Raw genomic sequence first — 15241 nt, 5'->3', positions numbered from 1 at the left:
GAGGGCAGCCGCAGCTAACACAAGGCAGGCATAGGGGCAAAGGCCCAACCGACCCCACACAGTGGCCAATAGGTCCTCCCTGCGATCCAAGTGCAATATTGCCATTCAAACAACAGGGAAGGCGCATCCGGAGAGAGCAGAGAAAAGAAAAAACAAAAAAGAAGAAATAGAGAAAAAAGAAGACATGAAAGATAAACAGGCCAACTGAGCCAATGCAATGTAGAGTTTATTCGGGACAGTCTGGGGTCCCAAAGGGGGACCATCTCGGAGAAGTCACTCTCCTATAGGACTCCAAAGAGGGGGGGTGTCAGGCACACACGAGGCGGAGAGCCTCCGCTGGCAGCATCCCGTGCATGGATGGAAGAGAAGCACACTGAAGTCCAGCAACTGGGTCCTAGTTAGGGGACCCCAAGGGTAAGGCACAAGGTGAAAGCACAGTCAGACATCGCAATGTCGAAGACAGCTAGTTCGTGAGGGACGGAGAGGCACTCAGGGAACGAACTTGATTGATGGCCTCCTGCTTAGGTAGAGAAGATTCAAGATCTCTGGAGAGGCGCCTGGAGTGAGGAGGAGGAATAGTGGACCACTCCGGCCGAAGGGAGCCCATAAGACGTGTACCAGGGGGCAGAAGGTCATTGCTCTCAGGGTCAGCAGGAAGATGGAGGAGACGCTGCGCCTCCTGCAGGGATAGGAGACTGTCTTTTACCTTCCCAAGAGAACATCAAAGCAAAAGGGTGGCCCCACTGACATTTAATCGCAAGATCTTAGTTTGTCCCTCACAGGCTTTAAGCTCTTCCTCTGCCTAAGCGTAGAAGGTGCGAGGTCCTGGAAGATCTGGATTGAGAGTCTATTGTAGGAGACAGTTTGAACTCCCTCCCCCGGAGGATAGCTACCTTGTCAGCAAAGAAGTGAACCCGCGTAATGATGTCTGGGACAATGTTAGGGCAGTTGCGAGGACCAGATAGCCGATGGGCCCTATCGAGCATAGGCGGGGAAGAGCCCTCGCCTTCACGAATGGCATGAAGGAGGTCCGCTGTGTATGACGATATGTTCGGCCCCTCTGTTCCAAATGGAACACCTCTGATGCGGAGATTGTTCCGCCTACTGCGGTTCTCCAGGTCCTCCTGCTTCAGCTGAATGGTGATATTCTGGTCCTCAAGTTCAGACACCTTCTTCCAGAGACCATCTACGTCCTCCGTCCTAGCGTCCATTGTTCGTTCGAGGCCATCAACCCTATCGCCAATTTCAGTAACCTCCCTGCGAATGTCCTGCAGCCCAACCTTGAAGTCCTGGCGGAGGGAGCCAGTCTCAGTCTTGATTTCCTGCAGAAATGACGACATATAAGCCTGGGTGATGGGCACCCCGGAGGAAGGCACCCCAGAGGACGCCAAGGAAGAAGCAGGATCCTCCTGCGTGTTGGGAAGCGTCTTAGACTACAAGGAGGTCACCGGGTTCTCCCGGGAGGCTGCAGCGTCAGGATCCTTAGCGCCCCTGTGCTTAGGAGGCATATCTGCAAAGGACGGAGATGCTGGGAGACCTGTCTCAGGGGGAGAACCACAGTTAAGCCAGGGAGCGGGCAAGCAAGGACCTGGGGAAGGCCAGCTAGGCAGTAGAGGGTGCGTACACAGACAGCGTGGTCCTCGGCTCCCAGGGCGAGATCAGGGGCCAGTAGCTCACAGGTGCGTAGGGGCGGCAAGGTGATAAACAAGCACAGGCAGTGGCAGCCCCTGAGGGCGATGTGAGGCAACCAGGGAGCAGCCAAGCAGAATCAGCAGGATAAAGGTCACTCCCAAGGCAGAGTGCAGGCCCAAAGCAGTGTGGAGATCATAAGGCTGAGATGAGGCTGGGTGGGCCAGGCAGGGGCCAAGGAGAAAGTCACTGGGAGGAAGCACGGTCTCACTGGACTCAGAGCGGTTCCCCGCAGGAACCAGAGGGTCCCCAAAGGCCACAAAGAGCAGGTACGTAGCAAAGTGGGTAGAAATACAAAAAGACCTGGTCTGTAAGGCACCTCTCTTAAGGCCAAAAGACATAAGCGGTTGAGAGGAAGTGCTCCGTGAGGCCCCGGGAGATTGACATTACAGCTGAATTTTAAATCCACTGAGAGGACTCACAGATGGAGTCTTTTGTGTGACCTAAAGGACAGAGCTGGTATGAAGAACGGTGGTTCATTTAGGTCCCCAGAAAAAGTTATTTAAGTGTCCAGTACTGGTGCCAGGTGACCCTGTTTGCCCTGAAGAAATTGCCCTAAAAATTATTGTGGCAATGAAACATGTTGGTGCAGTATAAAGCGGTATGCATGATAGGCAACCGATTTTTTATTTGAATAAGTGCACAGTGAATAATAAAGTTGACATCGAGTAAAGTGCACCTTATTTCAATTTTAGCTTCACATGGTCGCATCGTGGGATGTGATTTATTCACCACTTCTTTCACAGCACTTATTGTTTTTTGTTTTGGACACTATATTTATTATATTTTATATATTATTAAGGCAAGATGGCTACCAATGATGATAAAAGTGGGCACAGCTGGTGAGTACCAACCAGCGAGCTCGATTGGTGGTGTGCACGTGAGGGGTCACCTTGCCTTTTCACATTTTTTTGCTCTGTTTCTGATTGTGATGCTCAAAACTTTATGCACCTTTCACATTTAACCCTCCTGTACGTTGGTCAGGGTTAACAAAGTGTGGTGACTGCCATCTGTCAAAAACGGCTTTTATTTTAAATTGAAGGCAAAAAAGCGGGAGGTTACTACCTCGTTATGGAAAAGAGAGGCGTATATGGGAATTAAACTTTGTGAATCCCCACCTCCGCTTTATATCTTTTGGCCTTAAGAGAGGTGCCTTACAGACCAGGTCTTTTTGTATTTCTATTAACTATTGAGTGGAGGGCGACCTGGCTGGTTCTTTTCCCTCTATAGCTCCTTGTTGTGTGAATACGTAGTAAAGTGGGGCCCGGAGGGCAGGAGAGGCAAAGGCGAGCAAGCAGAGGGGAGGGAACCACAGCGTGAGTCCCCAGGCAAGTCCTCGTCCACAGCCGAGGGTCAGGCAGCAGGCAGGGGCACCAGCGTCGGGGCCGGGGGAGCGCAGGCCGCAGAGAAAGACAAGATGGTGGCGTCAGCGCCGAGGAACACACTGGAAACCTCCCAGGCTGCCCACGCCTGCAATGCTGCACCCACCCCCCGTCCCGGTACCACCTGTCTCAGAGCAGCACAGCGATGTCCTTTCTGTCCGCAGGGCCTGGCGATGGTGCCGCTCACCCTCGCGGCGAGGCTCAGCAGGCCACGGGTGCCGTCACTGCTGTCTTCCACAAGCATCAGGGCGCAGATGGGGAGAGCTGGCTACACACAAGCTTCCATACAGTGCAGGAATGGTCCGGAGTCTCCAAACCCCTCCGGAGCACAAGCGCCACAGCAGGGCGGCGAAGGAAGGCGTCAGATATCGCCCGAGGCTCCATCGCAGCTTGCAGGCAAAATGGCGGCAGGAGCAGGGCGGATCGTCGCCGATCGAGATCACCGCCAAACAGGATTCCTGGGCGGCCTCCGCAGCGGCAAATGCTGGCAGCAAAGATCCCCAGAGGTCTCAGGGCTCCACAGAAGACATGACGGTCCCGGTGGCCGGGAAAACAGCGTATTCGGGAAGCGTCGGAGCGGAGACTCGATGACACATGTCTCACTCCATGCTTGCCCAAGCCACGCCCCCCACAGTTCAGTTTTAAAGTGGTTAGTTATTACCCATTTCACCTCTAGACTACTTTTAAATCTACTTTGGCCTGAACCCTAATCTTCTTGGGGCTCACTTATATCTGTACACAAATGGTAAAAAAATGAGTCATATTCAGACTACAATGTATTTTCCTCACTGTAGCCCATTTGTAGTTGTACAGTAAAAGCATTACATATGATAGTTGTAGTGCATTGTTGACAGAGCAAAATTGCATGATAGCATAGTACGTCTGTGCCCAGATACCACCAACAAAATATAGATGGAAACTGATGACCAAACATATGCAGTTGCAGTGTTACGACACATTAGTCCTCATAATTTACTTAAATTGAAGAGCCAATAGCAAGTGATACAAGTAAACATGCAACAGGGTATTACCTACTAACTTTAATGTTAAATGAATAATTAGCCCCTTTCTCTGGATTCTTTATATCCTCAATGTTGTTTCTTGCAAACCCTGCAATTCCTGAAAAAATTAAGCTTTGCACTTGGCCACAAAAAAGAAAAAAAAGCACATTTTGCTCTATGGTGACTGTGCACCTTGTGTAGCTATGTGTCATTGGTTTCTTAGGATTTTCCAGGAACTGTTATCATATTTTCCTGATATTTTTAGTGTCAAGTATCACAGATGTTCTGAACTGTATTGAACCCTTTTTTAATTAATTGGATGAGTGCAATACTCAATTTGCTATGTGTTTCTTCAGTGCTAAGGGTTCGATTAGAGACTTTGGGCAGCTAAAAAGATGAGGAAACCAGCTACTAGACCAAAAATGTGACTTTTAGTCAATTTTGATGCAGGTGGAATGAAAAACTCAGTAGAACAAAATAAATACAAGATTCATATGAGAAATAATATGAAAATAAATCTTCAATTTGATCAAAAGGTTTGCTATAAAGTTTGTAGAGTAAAGGTGAAAGGTGTGGATAATGGCTGGCCTCACAGATTTGATTCTAATAGACGAAAATACATTCTTTGATGATCAGATCAAGGTGTGGCCTAACTCATGTTAGAAGGTGTTGATTTGTGCTAGGTACACACAATGCAGAAGAGAGTTTTGAAATAGGTTGATTAGGAGAATGTTATCATCTTTGAAAATAGGTGGGATGATTTTTTGAGGGAAATGATAACATGGAATACGTTTTAAAGCTATATCAACATTGCTGTCAAGTCTACATTACTTGATTGGTAGTTCGACATAACAATTGTGAACAGCAGGTGGAGAAATGAATTCATGCAGATCTGAGGTATACAGTTTTCCTAAACGTTATTTCTGCAATGCCCTCAAATTAGGCAACCAACACCTCGGTCTTCTTTCTCTCCATGAACGGTAGCTTTTTGTACAACTACCATTGCAGACATATACTGGTCATTCCAGTGGCTGTGACAACACTGATTCTGGACAGATTACTGTAGGTGTCAGTAGAATTACTGATCCAATTACATGTTCCAACAACACTCCATAGCACCCATCATAATTACAAATTCCAATACCCCCTTCTCCTTTAGTCACATTTTCTGTAATCAACTGTTTCTCATGCAAGGACTAGTGCTTTATGTACCGCAGCTCATTTTTGAATTACTCGTGCAAAAGTCATGTTCTGTTCATGGCACATTGCTGCTCCTTGAAGCAGGACCTGCACTGCATCAAGTACCCATAATAAATACAAAAACATATACAGAAAGGAAAGTGGTACTTTAAATGAATAATCTCTTTTGTTGTTTCTCTAATATGCAAAAAGCTGCATTGCAGGAATACAGATGAAAAACAAATGATTCAAAATTGGTCGCAACATGAATGGTCCATACAGGAATTCTTTTATTAACTCATATCTCTTTTTTGTTCCTATTAGATCACCCACATTGCTGAGGGATACTTAACTTCATTGGTTTAAAATAACAGATAATTTAGAAGTGAGGATGAATAAAAGTCAATGGCATAGCAATTAGATCAGAGCAATGGGAGTCAAGAGAGCAAGCCATGCTGTAAAACTAGTAAATAATGGATTTCAGGGATGCAAATGCACACTCAAGTGCAATGCTGCAAAAATGTTCTCTAAGGGAAAAACTCGCTCACTGAAAAATGAGCTAAGATCATCATATCACAGGATAAAGTGAGCCAGTGGCAATACTCATGACAGTCTGAGTGAGTTTTACTCAAACTACAAATGGGCACTGAGATTGACACCATACAGTACAACTGTAATGACAAAACCTTAATAATATATGTTCATGTACTAAAATGTGAAATAAAGGGCCCTGATTTGGGGGCGCTAGAGGGCGCATGGTAAAATGGCCGCACCCTAGTGAGGCTCTGCCCGGCTGATCTATAATCCGACCAGTATCTGCCTGAATTCCTTGCATCACAGCGCTGAAATTGTGTGACCGGAGTTGGGGTGCGCACCTGCCTTCACTGGTGGCATTTGGATTCCTGGTGGCTGCTCCAAAGTCCACATCTCAAACTCGACCGGGCCCCGCAGCGCTGTGGCAAAATGGCGGCAGCTGCAGAGAACTAGCGGTTACTGTGCTCCCGTGGATGCCTGTGCCTTAGGAGGCGGCATAGCCTGGCACTGGAGGGGTGAGTGGTGAGCTGCCTGTGTGATGCCAACGCTGTGAGTTGTTGGAGCCGCAGGAGCAAAAGGGGGCGCCGAGCTGCTGCAGGCTGCAGGTCCCAGGTGGAGGGCCGCACATCTTTGAGGCATGGTGTGAGACGGCGGAGCCTGGGAGGAGAGGTGGAGAGGCCAGATCACGATATCGCTGTGTCTGCTGGGCTGGTGTCTGCTGCAGCGGGTGCAGGCTCGGGCCGGGGCCTGCGGGCTGAGGCTGTGTGCTGGTGCGCAGTAGCAGCGGGGGCCAGAGCAGTCTGTCACCATCGAGGTCGGGAGGAGCTGCAGCTACGGACATTGGGACCCATGTGCATTGATGAGGGGAGTGAGAAGTGTCCGTACCTGCGCTGTAGTTTCCCGTCGGCCTGAGGTCCCACCAGTTGTCCCTGGGCTGTGATACCACTGCTACACACCGCCATGTGCGCCGCACGCCCAAACTGAGCTGCGGAGCTTTACCCCCGTCATTGCCCTTATGCTGGGGAGGCCTGCTGAGACATTGGGTGTTCGTACCCTCGGGTGGTGTGACTGTCTACTTGGCCCGGGCTCCTCCTACATAATTGTGATAGCGCTCCCGTGGTAGCAGACTGGGACTAGGTCTAGGGGCCCTGTGCATCCTTCCCGTTTTGCTGAAATGGGATTGGTTGACATTTGCTTCAGAATATATCGGCCCGTGGCCCTGTGGTTGATGCCTCTTGTGCATCTGCTGGCGTTTACGTTGCTGCATGCCGGAGTGACTGTATACCGCCTAGTCTGCATCTAGCGCTTCGCCCCCATCTACTTCTCTTGGTATCGCGGATTGCTGGGACGGTGCGAACTGGGGTATGTCTGAGACTACACTACTGCATTGTCTGACCTACTTCTGGGCACTCCCCCTGAGCATCGGTGTTGGATGTCTGTATGCCTGCACGTGCACTCCACCTGTGACAGCCGTGCGGTTACGCCACACGCCCACCCCCAAAGCGGATCTGCCTATTTGACGTGTGGGCTGCGGGCCCTGTGGCGATGGGCTCTGGGGCTATGGGGCTGGATGGCCTGCCGGGAGTCTGGTGCCTGGCGCTGCAGTCTGCTGATGAGTGATCTCTGGAGGGGCCTTTGACAGAGTGCTCATTGCGTGCACCGCTCTTTCCCAACTGCTACGTCCACCCTCTACCATGGGGAAAACAGATAAGACTCAACCTTGCCTCACATACGAGGCGTGAAAGTCAGGCAAGTCCCAGCAGTAAGCGGCATCTGACTCAGAGGCGGAGACTCCAGGAGAGGGCTCATCCTCATTGGAAACCACACTGATGGCTATTCAGAAGAGCCTTCCATCCATTGAGGGGACTGTGTCAGCTATGATTTATAGACTAGACCACATGTCTGCACAATTGGCACAGAAGCCCGCTCACGCCGGAATAACATCAGAATAATGGGCCTTCCGAAGTCCACGAATACTAGCAGGATGGAAACCTTCATAGAGTCTCTGGTAAAAGATCTCTTCGGCCCTGAGAATCTGTCCTCCATTTTTATAGTTGAACGAGCCCACCGTTCCCTGGCGGCGAGTCCAGTGCCGTCCCATCATCGCCTGCGTCCTGAACTATAGGGACCGCGATACCATACTGCGACTGGCAAGGGAAAAGGGCACCACTGATCACCAGGGTAACTCTCTGTCCTTTTTCCCGGACTTTACAGTCGCAATCCAATCTGCACATCGGGAGTTTGGCAGTGTGAAGTATCTCCTCCACTCAGAAGACATTCCATATGCCATACTGTACCCGGCGCGCCTGCGGGTGGGTCCGGAGGGGGACTCCAAAATTTTCACCACACCTAAGGCGGCAATGGAGCACGCTAAGAAGTTGAAATGCCGCGCCACGAAGACCAGCCTGAGATGGATTAAGGAGATCCCTGAACTATCTGTACTGCGTGTCTAGGGCTGCTGCCCAAGTAGCCTCCGTGCAGGCCAACTTAGGTGTTTTCTGTGTGTAGGCATAATGGTCGTTATTAGTTTGTAACTGATGGTTGACTGTGATGCAATAACACCTAATGTCTACTTGTTCGATCCTAGCATGTATATTAGTTCTGATCAGCCACCTCCTGCATAGTAGGAGGATAGTAGCACTCTATTGCCCCCCCTGTATGGGAATACCCCACGCTATGAAAATGTTTGGGATGTTTATGTTGGGGGTTGTTTGCCTAGGGATGGGATGGCTTTGGCAAGTTGGGCATGCTGAAGTGGGTGGGGGGGAAGAGTTGGGTGGGCACTTCTTGCTGCACTGAATATGGTGCAGGGCGAGATAGTTACGCTGACTGGTCGCTCTCTTATAAGTTCATGTGGATAGCCGGGCTGGACTTCAAACAATATCTAATTTTTATCCACGACACGCCCTGCTGGTAGCATTAAGTTCCTTACATGGAATGTAATAGTCCCTAGAAAATATGCTCCGTCTATGCCCATCTGGACAGGTTGGGTGTACAAGTGGCCTTTTTGCAAGAAACCCATCTCACTAAGCTCTCTGAGAAAGGTATAGGCGCTCCTTGGGCCGGGGTGGTGGTGGCCTCCTCCTTTTCTTCCTATTCCAGTGGGGGTGCTGATTTTGGTGAAAAAATGGGTTCCCTTAACGTCCTTCACTCCGAGACGGATGTACATGGCACAGTGGCAATGGTACATGGCAAGCTTGGTGGTGTAGAGGTCCTCCTAGTGAATGTGTTTAATCCGAATATTGATGACCATTCGTTCTTTGTGGATGTCTGGCGCCGAATCTCCAAGTACCCCTCAGTGGCGATTCTGTGGGGAGGGGACTTTAACACTTGCCTGGATGCAAATGTGAACAGATCGGTGAGAGGGACCGTGCGGCATAGACAAGCATCAGACGCTATACTGGGAATGATTGATGCTGGCAATTTTTAGGATGTTAGGTGTTTGAGGCACCCGGAGGCACGAGAAAGCACCTTTATTTCCACGGTGCATGGGACATGGTCACGCCTGGACTATTGGCTTGCTTCAGAGAGGGTGTGTTTGTGGGTAGTGAATGTGAGTCACTTGGCCAAGACGTTATTCAACCATTCTCCTGTCGCTCTGGAGCTACTGGTGCCAGACTGAGCGGCCCCCTTCAGGTCGCACCTACAGCAGTCCTCTCTGACAGATCCAGTGTTTAAGTGCACAATTGGTGAGGTGATTCATAATATTTTGAGGGAAAGCAAGGGTACTGTGGTGAGCGCTGGTGTCCTATGGGACGCATTTAAAGTAACCATCAGGGGGGTATGTATAGGACACACAGGCTGGAGTGTTGAGGGACCTGCGCCGGCGTATCGGTAAGCTGGCTGCGGAGATTACCACGTTGGAACGTGATTATGCGTGTTGTCCTACCCCGGATAAGCTTTCTGCGATCCGCGACCTGGTTACTGAACATAATGAAACGGTGGACCAGGAGCTGGCACACAGGTCGCAACGAAGCCGAGCTCGCTATTATGGCGAGGGGGGCAGGCCCCGCCGGTCTCTGGCTCAAAAAGTGGTAGAGCCCCGGAGTCAGGACTGTATTACCCAGATTCTGGATGTGGAGGGCGTCCCACATTACACTCCACCCGACATTAGTAGAGTGGTGCTGTATTTTTACTCCATGCTGTACGAAGGTCATGAGCAGGTGACGACAACTGATATTAATACCTACCTAGATGACATTGCGCTGGGATGGCTGTCATTGGCGCAGCGTGATCTCTCACGCAGCCATTTGACATTGAGGATGTCAAAATGACCATAATGTCCCTCGCCACGTGCAAAGCTGCAGGCCTTGATGGTCTCCCCAGTGAGTTCTACAAGGCATATGCAGAAGAACTTGCACCGCGGCTGCTGGACGTTTTTGCAGAGGTGTATGACTCTGGAACGTTGCCACCTTCTCTGAGGGAGGCACTACTTGTTACGCTACTTAAGCCTGACAAAGTGCCTAATAGGTGCGATTCGTACCGGCCTTTGTCTATCATCAACATCGACGCCAACATTTTGGCAAAAATGATAGCCAGCAGACTCCAGCCTCTTATCTCCAAATTGGTCTTCCCGGGTGAGTCGGTGCTGGAATACATGCTTTTTGGACACGGGCTACGGAAATGCTTACTGACGTGGTGATGGAGCCAGTGTTATGCAAGCCTGCTGTTTGCCTGTTGGGGTGGGTTAAATCCCTTGCAACCGAAAACTGGTAGCGGTCTCGACATTGTTTGCTAAACGGACGGTGGCACAGTGCTGGAGGGCTAAAACTATACCAACACTGAAACACTGGATTCGTGATCTGATTTACTGCAAGGTGCAGCTGGGGATATACTCAGAGGAACTGCCTGAGGCCTCACGCCCCAAGGACTTTTGGACCCCTCTTACAGGATATCGACTGGGAAACCCCGATTTACAGGAATTAAGATGTGTTATGAGTGCGCTCTCTGAGCTCGAGGCCCTGGGACTATTTCTGAGACTTGTCTGTATATGCTCGGTGTGTACGGCCTTTTGGATCAATTATATTATACTAAGTGCTGGGAAGGGGGGGATTGTCGGGGGAGTTCTGACTTATACTGTTGTACATGGAAAAACTGCTCGTATTTTATTATTTGCATGCATATGCTATCTGTTGCCTAGCTTTTGGGCTTGTATATTCTTGTTCAAGCGGTCTCATAAACACAATAAAAAAATAAAAATAGGGACCTGATTTAAAAAAGCTTCTGCCATTCACAAAGACAGCAATACACAAAATGCCAGGCCTGGCAAATGCATAAAGCAGAAACACAATGTATTAAAGGATATTGGAATTTGTAAATAGATTTGCAAATCGCAATATCCAGTTTGTGACATATTGTGATTCACAAGAAGGAAGGAACGTGAAATGGGGATCAACCTTGCAAGTATATGTAATACTGTTTGCAAACCATTAATAGGATACCAATAGCTCAAAGGAGGTTTGATCCCTTCGTACAGCGGAAGGTTCCAGTGATGGGAGCAACAATGGTCAAGTGGACAGCTGCAATCTCCCCAATGATATATTTAGGTCCCGCCTACTAGAGAGTGCATGCACTCTGTTGCAAGACAAATTGCCAGCTTACAGTGGGCTTAGAGCCCACCCATTGTTTACTGGTGGGTTTTCTGTTACTCTCATTTACGTGCTTTGTATTTGTTAGTTTATGTGATTATTTCTTCCTTTTCATGCGTTTGCCTCATGCTAGTTTTTTTAAGCACTCCAAGAGCCGCATATGTTTTCCTGCTGCCTCCTCATCTACTCCCCTAGCTGCACTTGTCTTGCTCCTTCTCTGCCTGTGTTTTTCACCATTCCCTCCTCAGTGATGTGCTTGTGTGCTTCTCTCCCACATTGGTTTCTCACACCTGTGCTTACCCCCCCCCAGCTATACATTGTGCTCTTTGTTGTCCATTTGCTTTTCCACATTCCTCTCTCCCGCTGTTTGTTTACCCCCACCCGTGCACCGTTATTGTTTCTGCCTTCCCACATCTTCCTTCCCTGCACCCTCCTGTTGCTTCCCCACTTTGGCACTCTGATTCCAAATCCCCCCTCCATGTTGCTTTACATGATGGAAGAAGTAGGAGGCAGCAAAGACATTGGTATGAACGAGAGATCAAGGAAAGAGAGGAAGGTTTGAGTGCTATATCTTTGGGATGTTTGCTTGGTAAACACACATTTCATTATTAACAGAAGACTACATCAGTTGTATAAAAGGTATAGGATGACGCAGTATTTCCCATTAACAGCATTCACAGCAGTAATCATTAGTACTAATTAGTCACCTATTAAAGTGCAGTACTCATTTGCCCAAAGTTCACAAAACTTACTGCTATCCTAATCAGACAGCATGATAACATTAGTAAATAATGACTGAAGTTTATCAATGAGCAAAAACTCTTATGATACACTTACCTCCCTGATCATTAAAGTGCCTTCCCTTGAAATGCTGTTAAATGTGTCTGTTTGGGACGTCTCGAGACCAGGTGGTGTCCCTAGACTATATAGCTCACTGTTACCAGACGTTCCAGTTGGTCTGCCAATAGAATAAAACAAAGTTGTAGCTCTTCTCACAAGCAATATTTCAAAATTAAACATTTTTTTAACTTCTGTTTGGATGACCTTTTAGATTTTGTATTTATAAATGACCAAAACGGACCTTAAATATACACCCGATAACTACAATGTTTCATGGAAAGTGTGTGGATTAAAAGGCCTCAGTCAATTTAACAATGATTGGTACTAGTGATCTCACAGGCAAACTACTAGACATCTACAATTCAAATTGATGCTGTATTGTGCATGTATGTAGAAGCTTGCTTCTTCAGTATTGGGGGCAATTTGCCATTGTTTTTATGTGTAGACATTCCCTTTTGCTCTGCATATGTGTATTTAAATTACTGAACATCTCCTCATAGAAATTCAGTTTAACATTTAAACTTGCCATTTTTGTAAACAACTATGGAAGTCAGGGCTTCCATAACTGGATACCAAAACTTTAGAGGAAGTCACAAAAATCCTGTTTCATGATACTACAGTACACACTTCTATTAAGGACACACTCAATAGTAGTATATTCGGCTGAGGATCTAATATGCAAGAGGGGGAGGGACATGCAAGTAACAGCAATACTAGTTAAAGGCATTGATTCATTGAAGTGTGTTCCAGAATAAGTGGACAACATGAGTCAATGAAGGACATTAAGAAGATAGAATAAGGTTGTTTTAACAGGGCATGCAGGAAATGCATGTAAATGCCGCAGAGCTAAACTGTCAGTGAAAGAAAGTACAATGGTAAAGAAAGACTAGGCACAATATGACATTTCTCAAAAGGTAAGAAACTGGAAACTGAGTAAAGCTTGTCCCACTAAATAAAGTAACATGCAATGCCTTTATTATTTTATAAATTGTTCATAATATGTTCTCATTCTGTGAGTATATTTTGATGCTGCACTAGTTGATCCAGCGATAAATAATAGGCTAACAGGGAAAACTGGCCAGATATTTCCTCAAACGCCTAATAGACAATCCAGACATAATATTCTGAAAGAGAGGAGGAATGGTAAAAACAATTAGGGCCTGCAAAACTCTCACTGGACCAGGGTCCTATAAAGATCATAATTTGAAGACAGGCAATCATTTATGGGATATGTCTGGAGTGACTGGAATACATTATTACATTTCTGGACTACCAGGGAGACAAGGATAACATTGGAGTCAGGTAGCTGCAGAAAAGTCAAATGTAAGACAAGTCTTTGTGGATGTGGGGAGAAATGTCTCAAAGATCAGAACACCATGGCTCTGTCGATCTCCATGTTTCATAGAATATTGTATTTCTATGTGACCAGTTGCCTTCAAGTTTTTAAGGGAACAGCCAAGGACAGAACAACTTTCTCTAATACTGCCTTAGATAGTTTCCAGTTATTCTAGGTCTTTTCTGAAGAGATTGCCAGGAAAAAGCAATGAATCTAATGAATCACAGCATTTTCCCAAGGCTAACAACAAATGAATATTATTGCACCCAAAGTATGCACCGGGCATGTAGACAAATAGTCATAATGCCCTTATGATGAGAAAAAGGTTCATATTAGAAATTAATATAAGTATTACATTTTTTTTTTAGGATGTATTTATATAGCAAAGGCTTGATCTCAGAATGCCATGGAGCAGTTTAAATAGCAACTCAATGTTCTAAGCCTGGAAGCAATATGAACCCTTAGATGCTATAAAATAAAATAACTACATTAATTTAAGCCAACAGACCATTAAATGACTCATCACAAGTTCATTAATGCTGCCTGCTATGCATGTTACATTCTGAAGTAAACCCAGGTATGCCATCAAGCCACTGCAAAAGGCAGACTATGGATCTAGAGATATTGGTGTATTTCTATCTGGTCTTCAACCTTCCATACACCGGATGGAGGTTTTAAATTATGATCATCTAAAAACTCTACATTTAGCTTGAATTCAACAATCTCATTAGTGATATATCATTTGGCTTTTGCCCTCACAGAGGATATGAAATCATCCTATAACAAAGAGGGGATTGCTGAATGTTCAATGTCCAGTCCATGAATATGTATTGATCTACAATGACCCCTCAGTTTCTTTTGTTACAGTGGATCACTCCATTCTCCTCAACAGTCTGGAATGACCAAGTGGAAAAGGGATAGTCCTACAACTGATATACTCACTGTTTTCTAACTATACCCACCAGGAAATATACTTCCCTGAAACCTCTAAAGTTCAGTATGGCATGGTACTGTGACATTGCTGTCACCAGCCATGTTCAAAGAATACACTCTTGAAATACCACTTTTTAGACCCACTATCTAAAAAAGGTGACCTGTGCCTTTGAACTAGTGTTCGAGCATCAGATTGTATGTAATGAGATGAGCTCTTCCACTTCTATTTCCTGTGATGGCTCCTTTAACTTTGTGTTGCTAATTCATCACCGCATAATACTCGTCTAAGCAATAATTGTCTCCATGATTAATTCATGCAATGGTGGTACTACAGACCTCACAGTCAAAATGATGCAAACGATCCACAGTCCACAAAACTATGCATCATGCCTCCTCTCTGGATCAAAGATTTAACATGAGCTTACCAGTGCTTCAATAGCTGCTGGAGAAGCATATGATCAGAAGCAAAACCGAGTGCCTAATTCTTAAGGAAAAGCATAATCATGCCCTGAAATACCTCACCAATCTGATGATCCCTTACGCACAACTGGAGGTCTTCCAAATTCACTCAACTACATAATGACAATGGAGGAGGGTCTACCACCAAGATGGAACTTGGAGATTGGGCTAATAAAGGCTGAGTAAGAAAAGGTTGTGCATCCGAGTAATCTTAAAGCAGTAACTAACTCTGCATTATGGCGTCTTGATACTGACCACTAGATTGAGAGCTGAATTATAGTTTTGGCTTTATGTTATTAG

The 15241-nt window shown here is 46.8% G+C and overlaps 1 protein-coding gene across 12 annotated transcripts in view; it reads right to left on the bottom strand.

The window, feature by feature from the left end:
• The window catches only part of TNIK (TRAF2 and NCK interacting kinase), a 787085-nt gene that overhangs the window by 95218 nt on the left and 676626 nt on the right, over positions 1-15241 (bottom strand). For all 12 annotated transcript variants that reach the window (XM_085635448.1, XM_085635452.1, XM_085635449.1 and 9 more), the window contains one exon: positions 12211-12331. In XM_085635448.1, the coding sequence (XP_085491574.1) occupies positions 12211-12331 (121 nt within the window). The remainder of the gene's footprint in view (positions 1-12210; positions 12332-15241) is intronic.

The sequence above is a fragment of the Triturus cristatus genome, chromosome 11, assembly GCF_964204655.1.
Source record: "Triturus cristatus chromosome 11, aTriCri1.1, whole genome shotgun sequence".
Lineage (NCBI taxonomy): Eukaryota > Metazoa > Chordata > Amphibia > Caudata > Salamandridae > Triturus > Triturus cristatus.
Note: the sequence above shows the minus strand (reverse complement) of the source record. Positions and strands in the feature narration are given on the sequence as shown.